Genomic DNA, 14,332 nt, shown 5'->3' with positions numbered 1-14,332 from the left:
GTCAAAGGCTGGTGATAAGCAGGAACCAGCATTGTATCATGCAACGTTGATGTTCGATTAAAAACGTGCTCATTTCTTTTCTTTTTATTCATCAGGAGTGTTTAAACTCCACTGAAACCTAACTCAGTTGAATAAATCGATTTAGCGTCGCCATCTGTAATCAAAATGCAAGGTAAGGTGGGGCCACTTATAATGAGGTCAGAGTAAGATGCTTAACCTTTATAAATGCGTTTCTTTCTAACGTTTAACATAAAGGATCTTAGCACAAATATTAACATCTACAAAAAAAACAAACACAACTGGTGAAAATGATAAAGCTGTTGATCTTTATTTAAGGAGGTGGGAAACAGACAACAAGTAAGATACATCTTGTAGCTTAAAGCAAATAGAAATGCGCATTTATAAGCACATCTCCACAGAGATCTTCAGGACACTACTCCAAGATCCCACTCAGCAACCTTCTGGTCCAAGTTCTTCGTCACACCTTCCCATGCTCGAAGGAAGGTCAGCCGTGCAATAATTGCGCAGATTATTTGCGCTCGTAGTAGAACCACTTATCGACTGAGAACGAAAGAGAAACGATCACAAATACAGTCGGAGAAATATTTCCAACGACTTTTCTTACCCGACGAGGGAATCGACTCGGCCTTTCCACATGGACATGACTAGAAGTAAAGGTTACAAGTAAATAGCGTGTTCATAAGAAAGAAAAATAAAGTTTGACTTACTTCACAGACGGCAGCTTGAGCCTCGTCTGCTGAGCAGCAGAAGGGGCTGTCAGCCGTGGACACGCAGGTGTTTTTGCTGTGATGTGGTGGAGACTAAAGTCATGACTGGAACTTAAAAGTGAAACTTGAGTTTCATCTCACCAGTTGAGTTCACCGGCACTGGACTTCTGGCACACCAGCGCTTTCCAGAATTTGTGAGTGCCATTGATGACCTCGATAGCAAAGTCCTGAAACATAAAGTGGTTTTTGTTGATCATTGTCAGAGGCTTTCATGTCAAACAACAAAAAAAAGCGAACCTTATCCTTAAACTCTTCATTGAAGGCAAACTTGTTCTCTGGTTTCCCGTCCGGCACCTTATACCTCTTGAACCAGTCGACCGTGGCCTCCAGGTAGCCGGGCTTCAACCTCTTGACGTCGTCGATGTCTGAGCGCAACAGAAAAAAAGGTTGATTTTATACGTTGATTTCTTTTAAAGATTTGATCCAGTTCTTACTGTTGAAGCTGTCGGCTTCAGGATCCTCCATGTTGATTGCAATCACTTTCCAGTCGGTCTCTCCCTCGTCAATCATGGCCAGGACGCCGAGCACCTTCACCTTGATGACCTCGCCGCGGGAGCACACCTGGTAAGAGATGCATCACATTAGATTGGCAGAGAAAAAAAAACATCATTGAAACTTCCTTTTTTAATTTAAAGTCATATATAAAATCAAGGTTTATTGTCAATATGTGATGATTATAATGAGAGAAAACAAAGCTAACTTTTCACGGTAGGGATGTAATAAAATATGAATATGATGAAATATAATCGCAATTTCTTAAATTTCCGATACTGTATGGACATATAAATATTCAAGGCGTTTGTTTATTATATTCTGCAATCAAACCTCTGGCCACTAGTTGGCAACATTCGTCATTTCCTCCGTGCTAAATTATCAACAAAATCTGCGAAATGGCAGTAATGACTGAAATGGAAATGACACACCGGGCTTCAGCAGCTTTTAAACCGGATGTTTAGACTAATTTTTAAATGAGCTTTAAAACAACATTAAAAGTACTGAATATTGCATGTTGCTCCAGGTTGTTTGAGACGGTTAATGCATTTCATTGTGTTTTGATAATATAAGTTTACATTGTTTAACATTTTGAGAAGCACTTTCCTACAAGTGTTGTTTCGTTAAAAGACACAATATTTATTGTTGTTCCTCCAGCAATATATCATATCGTGATATGCATCATATCGCCAGATTCTTGTCAATACACAGCCGTAGTTCACAGTATTTTTTAGATGTAAAAATATTAAAAAACAAGAGATAAGAAACATGCAGTATCAAAGATAAAAAAGACAGTTCAAACTAGATGGCAGAATGGAGTAAATTACAAAACAAAAAGTATATTTTTAAACTACACAGTAGAAAAAAGAATATTAAGAACATACCATTAACATACGTATTTAAATTGAATACTTTGACTTTTAATTATTGAGATTATATGTCAATAAATATGGCTTTTGTGTGAAAAATACTAAGTAAAAAAAATAAAGGAGAGATCTCTGCTCACTTTACAGAACACAGAGATTACATTTTGGATTATTGACACTTCAGAGACAAAAGCTTCATACATTAAAGGTTGAGCATTTATTGACCAAAGTTTAGCGGCCAGAACACAGTGGTTGCTCATAAAACTCTCAGTCTAAAAACGTTATCTTTCTTTTTTTTAAATGAACATCATTAGTTAGAAAATATTATCGTACCTTGGTGCCGATCTCACAAACGTCAATAGGATCGTTATCACCGCAGCAGCCGGTGGCGTCATCCTTGTGTTCGGGATCTTCCCAGGTCTAAACAGAATAAATAAAACGTATAAATCCAGTTTACATTGAGGGTGGCAGGTCACATGACTCACTTGAGGAATGGCACCGTAATTCCATATGTAGCCTTTATGAGGGAAAACATTTGCGACGTATCGCAGCTTCCCCTTCTTCACGTCCTGTTTGATGGGGTTCAGAGGGTCTTTGGTGGCGATCTAAGAGGAGGAACAACATTGTTTTAAGATTGTTGAACTACAAACAACATTTATTCAAATAATTGACATTCTTACCTCCATCTTTGCATTCGTCCATCTTGGAACCTCGATCACCACGTGAAAGATGTTCTGCCAGCAAAATAAAACAAGACTATGAACGAATTTAACGAATTTTGTGTTTGACATAATTTAAACAAAATATATCACATTTAGTTAAATTAGTTGACAATAGCTGGTTTAAATCCAGGTTATTCTCATGATGGGGAATTATTTATTTAAAGTGACTAAATATATTACACGTTCTTTATACATCAAAAATGTCTATTAAAAGAATAATGATAAAACATAAGACTATAGGCTAATAAATCGTGTTTGAACTGCAATAGTTAAAATGCAAACGCAAGAAAATAAACTTCTGACCAATTATCATGGACTTCCTGTGACTCATTAACACAGAACAAGGGAACTTGCCTACATACTGTATGTATGAAATACTGGTTAACTGGGAATACTTCCAACAAACCAAACATGGCAGCCCAATATAACCATAAAAAAAACAATATTCAAAATGTTGGCTGAACTCTCGTAAAGATTGTTCCTTGTCAGTTGTCAAAGGTTGATCTTTTTTAAGTGACTACATTTCTGAATGGCATGCATTTAAAGGGAAATATTATGATAAATGATATCAATATTTCACTTTTATGTTTCTATTGTTCCTTCTAATAAATGCCAAACTAAATAAATTAACTCACCTTGAAGAAGCGTACCAAATTAATAAACTGTAACTAACAAATATTTTTCTTCTGATTAGATATTAGATCATGATCAGGAAAACAATATCCCAGGTAAAGGAGGTTAAAGAGTACTTGAGTTATTTCTGTTACTTATTGACAAGAGCTTTATTCTCCAGACTCCATGTGTAGTGTTGTATCTAGGGCTTACCTGACTCTCGTCCGCGTACATTGGGATGTCATGGAAAGGTGAGATGTATTTGCCCTCAGCATTTCCTGCACGAAAGAATTCGAAAGACAAAATTAACCTACAAAATAATTTGCTTAAAGTGCAGGAGAAAGTGTGTCGTGAACAAACATTAATAATAACCAGATAGTAATGTTTTAAATTGGGTTCAGAACTAGGAAAAGTATAAGTAAGTAAGTAAGTAATTTCTATTTGTATAGCGCTTTTCCAGACCAGGGTCACAAAGCGCTTAAACAATCAAAACAATATCCAATAAAGTATATACTTTAAAGATCAAGATAAAACTGATAAAACAACAGGAGTTCCAGAAAATCAAGGAAAAGCCTGAACAAAACATCTTGAAGGAGTCAGTAGATCCATCAAGGGCAAAGAGAGAGGAAGTGTTCCAAATAAATATTAAATATAGAAATAGATAGAGATTCTATATGATAAAAGTTTAAATCAAAGATGAAAATACACTTTCTTAGAAGAAACTGGACAAGCCAACTGTGACTATTATGAATACAAGGAGCAGATAAAGCAGAAGGAAATATTTATTCAGTGATCCAGGGTAACTTGGTTCATTCGGAGGTTGTTTCTTTACATTTTTCATCCAGGTTTAAAACAAAACAAAAAATCTAGATCCCAGTCTCTGAGCTCAGTGGTGACGTCACACTAGGGGTGGGTGTTGTCCACACAACACTGTCGTATTATGTCTCCCTGGTGGGTGACGTGGTCAAGCAAGTTCAGATACACCTCTCAACTTTCATTTGAATCTACACATTTAAAAAACACATTAACACAAGTAGAGACATATCCAATGAAACTGGTTTAAATATTCACTGCGGAGTAAGTAAGTAATTGACCCGGTTTGACTAGTAGGATCAGATCTGGTCCGACAACAACAAAAAGACTCAAACAAAGAAGAACTTAAAAGGATTAACAGTGACTCAGATTAACAAATGTTGTCACTTCACAGACTGAGAACATTGAATGAATAAGCGACACGTGGTTGAGGCTCAAGCTAACGTGAAAATAAAATAATCCGGATTAAACGTCTGATAAATAGTCCTTTGAAACTACTCACTGAAGAAGAGCCGGTAGCTCAGGGAGTTCGGGATCCCTCTCTCTTCCACTGTGAAGCTCATGTTGAAGTTCAGGCTTGTGTTTCTGTGTCAATGAAGGATGGCGGCGGAGAGAGAGGTGGGAGAGGAGATCATTAGTGCGCATGTGCAGCTCTGGGATGGTGCGTTCAGGGACTGTAGGCTGATTAAAGTCCATAGATAAAGAAACTGTTAACCAAAGATTCGTTTTTCTTTTTAGATATATTTATATATATTATATCTATACGGAGCCGAACATCTTCCTATCCGTCTGCTGTCCGGATCATGAATGTTGTTTGATTAAATGTATTTTATTTCCATCTGTTATTTATTATTTATTTCTTTGCCATTTTATAGTGATGTCTCTTATTTTATTTCAAATATATTTTATTTTATTCATCTATTTTTACATCATTCGTATCATTTAATTGTATATCCTTACCCTTACATCCTTATAACCTGGCAATACCTTAAGCGTTTTTCTTATTCTGATCAATTCTCCATCTAAATTATCTAAAGCCTGGTATAATTTATATCTTTACCACATTATAATATATAAGAAATTGCTCTTATTATATTGAATAGAGGTGAGTAAAATCAATTTTACTCAAGTAAAAGGAGTTTTGAAGGAGGCTCTTGAAGAGTTCCTATTTTATAAAATGTCCTTAGATAAATGTTTAGTTGTAACCGAGTGGTACAGTTTGTCAAACAACTAAGAAACTTCTTCACGTCTTCTTTTATTTTATTTACTTTTTTTATCACACCAACGCGACCCCTTCAGGTTCAAATGGAGCTCGAGCCACTTTATTTATAGCGCACTTTGAAATAAAACCCAATAATAATAATAATAATAAAAACTGTGAAAACATATATAACTCATAATTAATGATTAATAAAACATTAAACACAATTTTAAAAAATCGGTTTTGAAATAACTGAGATTTATTAGGGGGGGGCGTGTCCCGTGTTGGACGTAACTTCCGGCCGCAGCTTGTCGTGCTTCCTGCCTTTGCTGAGGGAGGGGACGGTGCTGACGGCTGGGAGGACGAGCGGAGAGACAAGAAAGCCTTTAGAAAGACTTTTAAAAAAAGGTGGAGATCAGCCAGGTGTCCACCGTCCGTCGGGAAAAAAAGCAACTCGTATTCTCCGTTGCTCCAGAAAAAAAGTCCCCAAACAAAATGTCGTCCAGTCGTCAGTTGAGCGAGAGCAGGGCCATCCCGACCAAGACGGTGTTGATCAACGATACAACGCAGCTACCTCACGACTACTGTACCACCCCTGGAGGCACTTTATTCTCCACCACCCCCGGAGGTAACTGTCACCACTTGTTTCTAGAGCTTTTTACCGTGTTGTGGATGTGAGTCCGGCCTAGGCTGCCTGTCATCCCGGTCAAAACAAAAACAAAAGCAAGTCCCGCCCCTTCGGTCCATCCTCGCGCGCTGATTGGCTGGTTTATCGATAACTGCTGAAGAGTGATGGACGGCAAACACTGCAGATCCCTGGGTTTGTTTTTTAAAACCTCTTATTTAAACAGGCGCTTAACGAAGAAATAGATGTCAATTTATACATTTACGAGGATGTACACGTGAAATTAATAACAATATTGTTAAAAAAAGGATTAATTACATACACAAAAATTATGTTTTTTCATGTATGTAAATTTATTTCGCTTTGGTTGTCTTATAATGTAGGTATGTGTCTAAAAGTCAAAAGATTAATTGATTTATATTAAGTAATATTATCAGACACGTCTCGTAAAGACGCTTCCAGTTATCAATTTTAAGAAAGTAATGGGTTATTAAAACAGGTGAAAATGAATCTCTGTTAACCGCCTTAATACTAAGTCAATAGAACATTTTAGGTTCGACATTTTTGGTAAATTTGACTTTCAAGATGTCATAACTTGCTTAATATTAACCCAATTTTAAAAAAGTTGGTATCATTGAAAAGCAACGGAACCGAAAAAGAGGTATGTAATAATGATGTTAATCATTTCTAATCAACTTATTCAAGTTAAATTAGAAAACCTGTCTCTCAAAATATGCATAGAAAAAGCTAATTAATAGCCATGATTGAACAAACATGCCATAAGTTGTTTAATTATACAGTATTGGAAACATAAAGAACCGTATATGTGTATTATTAAAAATGTAATTAATTACATTAGCATTGGAAGTGATTTTTTTTCAGTGAACAAGGCTGGTCATTCTCAACCAGGCAGTTGACAGGTCTAAAAAAATCCATTTCAAAGATATTTGGCAGACTTGCAGATAAATGTATAACTTATAATATAATAGGGGTTTCAATTAACATTTTACTTGCGTTAGATGTTTTGCCAGTGAGTTTTGTCGAGGGAAAACTTGGCAAATGATTTGTTGCACTTGTACTTGTTCAATCCGTAAATGTTGATATTCCTGATAAACTAGAACATGTGTCTTATGTCATCAGTATTGACGAATAGTGATGACTAAAAGAACACAAACGCGGTTGAATAGGGGAATACAGCGGTCAGGCTGCTATTCAGATGGTGCGATTAAACAGGAAAAACGCACCGAATGACCACTGCCGATATCCCGGAAGCAGCAAATGAACACGTACTTATGTAATACATATCTATCATGCTTCCACGATGTGAGTTTTATATAGAGTTAAAACATGGAATGTACTTACATGTTAGCTAATACAAACAAACTATTGCCACAGTTGAACTATTCTGTGAACTTAAACATAGTCATTAACTTATTCAATGTAGAGAAAATGTTAACATATGCCCTTTTTTCAGGAACCCGAATCATTTATGACCGCAAGTTCTTGCTGGACAGACGCAACTCTCCCATAGCCCAGACTCCACCAGCTAACCTGCCTGTCATTCCTGGGGTAACCAGCCAAAGTAACCTGAATGAGAAACAGAAGAATGAAACCAACAACCACATCAACAACCACGACCGCAAGCCCACAACTGGTTAGTTTCCTGTTGAGTATTAGATAGATGGATTCACTTTTATATCAGCTAATGAATCGTAACAACAAGAATTATTTTCTTTTTTGTCGATTCATTGATGTGTTCTACTCTATGAAGACATGCTCTTTGCTCATCAGTGTTTTGTCGTGTGGAAACCGACTCATTTTATATGCTGTATGTTGATAAAAATCAAAGCAGATTAATGTTCATGTTTATAAGATATCATTGTTTGAGATAAGATAATCCAAATAAGAGTAAAACTGATGTTGAAGTTAAGGAATCTCATAGTTTGGTCAAGTAAAGAGGACAGACCACAGAGATGATCAAAATTGATTGAGCCTTCAAAAATTAAAAGACAATACCATCGGAATCATAACTTCTGTTAAAGTTTGCTCAATATGATTAACTTATCTCAAACAATGATATCTTATAAACATGAACATTAATCTGCTTTGATTTTAATCAACATACAGCATATAAAATAAGTCGGTTTCCACATGACAAAACACTGATGGGCAAAGAGCATGTCTTCATAGAGTAGAACACATCATCAATAAAGTTCTACCTAATGTACATTTTATTCGGCCCCAAGGGTTCAAAACATTTTGATACCAGTGATTCAAATGAATTGAACCAGTTTTTCATGTATGATCTCAAATATTTCACCTTTTTTTTTGCTCTACAGTTGATGATGCTCAGTTCGAAATGGACATCTAACCGAATGAAATCCCACCAGCAAAAGAAAACAACCTGGCGTGAGCCAGTGGCTTGGCTTGTAGAAAACCAATGTTGTGAGCCCTCATGGCAGCCATCTATTTTAGCTCTCTGTTTTGCAGCTGGATGTCATGTGTGTAACCCATCGGAGAATGTTCATCATACATACAGGTTCAGTGTGGCTCCCCTTGTTAGACTCCCTTAGGTACCATCTTTGAGAAGAAGCAGGGAGCAGACATGAGGATCATAGATCAATCAAGATTGAAGATTACACATTTGGATTTATGCAAGTCTGGGTTTTGCACCTATTTCATTGATAGTTAAACTTTAAAATGAGGAGGAAGGGGGCATCATTCTTATCACTGGCCTTATCTTAGCTTTGAGATCCATCACGGTTTGTTTTGGAAACCCCAACTAGCACATTATGTAAGTACTTAATCGATTTATTTGGAACTACTTGAAAAGAACGTCACTTTTTTTTTTATACAGCCTGTGAGAAAACGGCTAAACAGATAATTTCTTGTCATTCCGTTAACTTATTTGTTTGAAAAAGCATATCATATTTTGAACTGCAAATAATATTTTAAATGCCAAACGCACGTAATGATCATAAAGTTTAGAATTCCGTTAATTTTGAATTTACTGCCATTTTGTGACGGGAACATCTTTGCACAATTTCCTAGATTAAGCTTCAATTGATCACTGGTTGATTTGGAATTTGCTAAACAACATGTTTTGCTATGCAGTTTGTTTCAGAAACAAATGAAGGGTTTTTTTTAGGAGATGCTGCAAACCTTTATAAAAGTTGTAGGTTTATAGTTTTAAACTATTAAGTTTCCATGCCCTCAGTCAACAAATCTGCCCCAGTTTCCTTAATCTAACATTACCTTATCATTTACATGTGTCATGTACGTCTGCCCATGCCTTACTTGAATGCAGGCCGGATACCAAACCTCGGTTCCTGCCATCAATTTATACTTTCCAAGAGAGGTTTATTTTTTCACTGTAACGTTAAGCAGCCAGCATTGTAATCAGCAGTGTTTGTGTTTTCATGAAGCAGAATCACACTCACTTCTTTTTTGAGTTTGAAAGAGTGATGCTGTGTTTAAGACCAGTAGTTACTAGTTTGTTGACTTATAGCCCATCGATTCTCCACAAGGTTTCCTCAAACATCCAAACTTGCCAGTGGGACTGTCTCTACGGTTGAAACGATTATTTTGTGGCTTTGCACACCATCCTGGTTCTTATCAGGGGCTGCTTGAATACATTTTGGGGCGTTAAATCTTTTTGTGACATTATCCTACAGATTGCAGGTTTATTTCAAATGAGTTTGGTTTGACAATGAGGGCTTAACATTGTGTGAAAAAAAGAGATTTGAAACAAACTGTAACCATCTGTTTGACCATCAACTATTACTTTGAATGGAACTACAATGCCAGTGGACACTGTTGCTACAACATCAATAAAGTTCAGTAACAAATAAAAGGTGTTGTGTGGTTTATTTCAATGAGTAGTAGGAAAATGAATGTAAAATACTATATATACTTTTTTTTTCTTCTCATTTGTATAGCTTTTAATAGCATTCCCATAAATAATACGATTGTTATTAATTCATTTGGACTTATGAATGATGAAGATGCATATTTATTTATTAACTAAAAAAAAAGAAAAAAGTTCGTTTTTGGTCTCAATTAGCTAGAGAATAAAAGCTACATAATTGTAAATTATGTAGCTTTTATTTTTATACTTTTTAAATACTTTTTTTGACAACTCCAGTTTTGACCGGAGATGCGCCAAATTGGTTTCGTTTCTATGGCTACATGATTACATTTCTGAATGAACGAAATAAAAAATACTATCACATTGAATAAGACGACCTTTTTTTAAATAATAAATTAGTTTTTAAATACTATTTTCATCCCCAGTTTTTGTTAATCCTTATTAAGAGATTATTTTTAGGATTTTAGACATGAACGTATACCGAAAGAACTTGTGATATATATTTCATTTTATTCACCACATATTATAAAGACATTTCGGACAAAATAAATAAATAGAACGTGTAATATACTTATAACATCTATACGGGATTTTTGATCAGGCGAGTTGAGGGTCTACCCATCAATTTCTCTACAGGCATTTATCGGGTCGCCTATCCTCTCTTCCTCCTTTTCTACGTCCCTGCGCGAGCCCGGCGTCAAGATGGTGAGTGTTGAGGCTAAAATCGAAAAAGAATCCGTCCAACATCAAGTCAATCCGGCCACCTTCGCACATTTTAAGCACATCGATTGATTAATAAAACTTTAAGTAAACGTCTGTGCTGATATTACTGTGGTTCGCTCGGATTAGAGTCAAAACTTGATGAGCGACCAATAAATGCTACACGTCCTGCTCTCAGTCCATACGATGCACATGTAGTGTTGTTCCGCTCAGATAGCGTAGTAATGGTAGTTATAAACGTATTGAATTAATATAAAGGCTGTTTAAGTCGGGCAGATATAAGCGGTTAACTCGCTATTACCAATAATATAAAGCTTACTTAATACTGACTAGCTAACGTTAGCACAGTTGCTAGCTTTAGCGAGGCCCCTTTAGCTTCTGTGGACATGCATAATCGTGGCTATCTCATATTTCCGCGCTATAAGGATGATTTTAGTGTCAATATCTGCCTGTTGTCTAACAGGACGGTGTCCCACATTATTTAAGACCCTTGTTTTCTGATGTTGTTCATGTTGTAAGCCTTCAATATTGGTAGATATAATGACAAATGATTGCTTCTTTCTTTGCTGTAGAATGACACAGTAACAGTCAGGACACGCAAGTTCATGACGAACAGGCTCCTTCAAAGGAAGCAAATGGTAAGATGCAAAACTGTTTTCTATTTAACAAACTGTTGCTCGTATATATATTAAATGATCTTTTAATTTTTACCTATGAAGGTCGTCGATGTGCTGCATCCAGGCAAGGCTACAGTCCCAAAGACTGAAATCAGGGACAAACTTGCCAAGATGTACAAGACTACCCCCGATGTTGTGTTCGCCTTTGGGTTCAGGACCCAGTTCGGTGGCGGCAAGACAACAGGCTTCGCAATGGTGTACGACTCTCTAGATTTCGCCAAGAAGAACGAACCCAAGCACAGACTGGCCAGGGTAAGTATTAGATTGATAAAGTTTTGGCAAAGTCTATTGTGCTTGTTTAGTTTTTTCATATAAAAATCAACAGGTCATACTGATTCATAGTAATATTTATTTATATAGCGCTTTTCGAGACCAGGGTCACAAAGCGCTTAAACAATCAAAACAATACTCAAAAAGGTACATACTATAAAGATAATACTGAGAACAACACAGGAGTTTGAGAAATTCAAGGAAAAGCCTGAACAAATAGAAACGTCTTAAGATGTTTCTTAAAGGAGTCAGTGGACTCCATCAAGCGCAAAGAGAGAGGAAGATTGTTCCAAAGCTTAGGAGCAACAGCCTGAAAAGATTTCTCTCCTCTGGTCCTGAGCTGTGTGCGTGGAACCATAAGTAGATTCTGATCCACAGACCTCAGAGCCCGAGCTGGGGTGTAAGGCTGGATCAGATCAGTGATGTAAGGAGGAGCCTGACCATGAATAGCTCTGAAAGTAAGAACCAGAATTTTAAAGTTGATCCTGAAAGAAACTGGAAGTCAGTGAAGAGTTTTAAGGATTCATTCAATGTATGTTCCTTTTAATATAGCAACTGGAGCTCAGTTGTCTTCGTCGGTTAAAAACGAGCTTGAAATATTCAGACTTTTTAAGTCCTTTATGAACAATTCCTCAAGTTGATTCTTCAATACAAGAGGAATGTTACAGACGAGCAGTATGGATGTATTTAGATGTTTTTAAGTGTCTTTTCGGATGAAGACTAAAACAACTGAGCTCCAGCCGCTACATTAAAATGAACAAACATTTTTGTGTAACTCTAAAAAGGAACAGATTACTCTGAAAATAATCCCAACCCTTAGTTGACATGAAGGTTACTGAATTGTGGGTAAACTAACCCCAATTTGTAGAAGCCCAGTTGTTGTAAGAACATTGTTTTTGTTGTCCAATGATGTCAAATATCATGACACAATAATTTAATCTGCTATAATGTTGATGTTTTTGATCAGAAAGTGTTTCACAAAAGCCTTTTCTAGTCCGTTTTTATTCTGGTCTATATACCGTTTTCCAGGCAATTCTAATCAAACCCTAAAATTCTCAATAGTGATTTGTTGTATTGAAATTTACTTTAATCGAGTCTGCAACTATATAGGCTTAAACGTATCCAGGTCGTCCAAAAATGCACTTTTGTGTCCACTGTTGAAGTTAAATAAGTTGTATAAAACCCACTGGAAATTATGCAAATGTTAAATCTTAACTTGGTAGATTTGAGGCAGCCAATCTTTGGTGGTTTATACAGATGTTGCTGATCTGTGAACGTAAATCTGAATCCTTACATCATTGATGTCATTGTTTTCGATTTAAACTTTATTTACTGCAGAAGCACCACAACCTATAATCTTTGTATGAATGAGTCTAGATTATGTTGATGGATGCCATTTGAAAAGTATAGTTTCCCATCATCTTTTAAGGATGTTACTTGCTCCCAACCATACATTTCTTTCATTTCTACTGTGAAGATAAAACGTATTCTGTTTTACAGCACGGACTCTATGAGAAAAAGAAGACCTCCAGGAAACAGCGCAAGGAACGCAAGAACAGAATGAAGAGAGTACGAGGCACCAAGAAGGCCAGTGTGGGTGCTGCTGGCAAAAAGGTACAGTTACTAAATCGGATAACTTGTAAAAATCCTCAAGCAAATGACCATATATACGATCTTTCTGACCAGGCTGTTGTTCCACCTCAGTCAGTTGTGCCACAAAATATTCTTGTTATGAAATTTTGTTTGTCCATCTTATTGTTTATTTCATCAACACTTCTTTTAACAGGAATAATTGTTTTAAGGACTCTTAAGAACCTATTCATTTAAATGTCTTAACATCTTTTACTTTATTCTTTTTTAATCCTTTGCTTCCATTGGATTTTCTTTGCAGAAGTAAACTGCTCAGGTATAGAACAGTGAGCATTGAGTGCTGTTGTGCTGCACCTCCAGTCTCTGACACGAGTGCCCAATGCATGCCCTCTGCCCTTTCACCCTGTTACTGTAAACCCTTAAATGCTGTCGTAGACACCCCGACACTTGCCCTGCCCTCTTCTCAGCGTCCTCATGTAGTTTGTAACTAGACTTACCCTTTTCTGATTTAATAACTTGGTATTCCCACACGTTTGTCTGTGGCAATGACACAACTTCATGTGATCTTTAATATTATTGAGTCACGATCTAACCCATTAAAGGCTAAAGGTCCAAATCTTGTCAAAACTTTCCCTTTTACTCATTAGATTTTATATTTTTAAATAACCTGATTTTGTTTTTCTTTCTCCAGTGATCCCGGACAACCAGAGGTCTTCATGCTCAAGATGTTCTTGTATATTGTCATCCAATAAAGTTTGGAAAGAAATGACTGTTTCGTGTGTTAACGCTCACATCAGGTGTCAGAAAAAAAACTTGGTAAACAACAAATGTTCAAGATGTAAATGTGCAAAAAGTCTATTCAAACCAAAATGCGCTGTTAAAGAAAAATGTATCTATTCTCAAGAGTATTTATCTGAGCCTAATGAGGATGTTTTGATAACCTTCATTCAAAAAAAATAGCTCTAGGTCACGCTCTTTTCTAATGGCTCACGTGAAGAAAACCACTTTATACCCAAGTTTGTAACATTGAGCAGATTTTAAAATAATTTTTATCACCAGCCAGGGTTAATCCTAATGGATGTTATAAA

The 14,332-nt window shown here is 36.3% G+C and overlaps 3 protein-coding genes across 3 annotated transcripts; 2 read left to right on the top strand and 1 right to left on the bottom strand.

Annotated features, from left to right (window-relative positions):
- Positions 1–303: 303 nt before the first annotated feature.
- On the bottom strand, positions 304–4,954 carry ppa1b (inorganic pyrophosphatase 1b). The gene is made up of 11 exons (XM_087802126.1): positions 4,796–4,954; positions 3,694–3,758; positions 2,827–2,880; positions 2,632–2,751; positions 2,480–2,566; positions 1,223–1,349; positions 1,026–1,153; positions 870–955; positions 729–804; positions 626–665; positions 304–561 (listed from the first exon to the last, which is right to left on the bottom strand). The coding sequence occupies exons 1-11, from the start codon at positions 4,854–4,856 to the stop codon at positions 530–532; spliced, it is 876 nt and encodes a 291-aa protein (XP_087658252.1). The 5' UTR covers positions 4,857–4,954; the 3' UTR covers positions 304–529.
- An 853-nt stretch (positions 4,955–5,807) lies between these two features.
- On the top strand, positions 5,808–9,972 carry eif4ebp2 (eukaryotic translation initiation factor 4E binding protein 2). The gene is made up of 3 exons (XM_087802127.1): positions 5,808–6,122; positions 7,594–7,773; positions 8,459–9,972. The coding sequence occupies exons 1-3, from the start codon at positions 5,990–5,992 to the stop codon at positions 8,488–8,490; spliced, it is 345 nt and encodes a 114-aa protein (XP_087658253.1). The 5' UTR covers positions 5,808–5,989; the 3' UTR covers positions 8,491–9,972.
- Positions 9,973–10,609: 637 nt separating this feature from the next.
- rps24 (ribosomal protein S24) lies at positions 10,610–14,010 on the top strand. Its single transcript, XM_087802846.1, has 5 exons — positions 10,610–10,692; positions 11,280–11,345; positions 11,427–11,636; positions 13,155–13,268; positions 13,936–14,010. The coding sequence occupies exons 1-5, from the start codon at positions 10,690–10,692 to the stop codon at positions 13,936–13,938; spliced, it is 396 nt and encodes a 131-aa protein (XP_087658972.1). The 5' UTR covers positions 10,610–10,689; the 3' UTR covers positions 13,939–14,010.
- The last annotated feature ends 322 nt before the right edge of the window (positions 14,011–14,332 follow it).

The sequence above is a fragment of the Callionymus lyra genome, chromosome 11, assembly GCF_982586985.1.
Source record: "Callionymus lyra chromosome 11, fCalLyr1.hap1.1, whole genome shotgun sequence".
Classification (NCBI taxonomy): domain Eukaryota; kingdom Metazoa; phylum Chordata; class Actinopteri; order Syngnathiformes; family Callionymidae; genus Callionymus; species Callionymus lyra.
The sequence above is the reverse complement of the archived record's forward strand: the minus strand, read 5'-3'. Positions and strand labels throughout refer to the sequence as shown.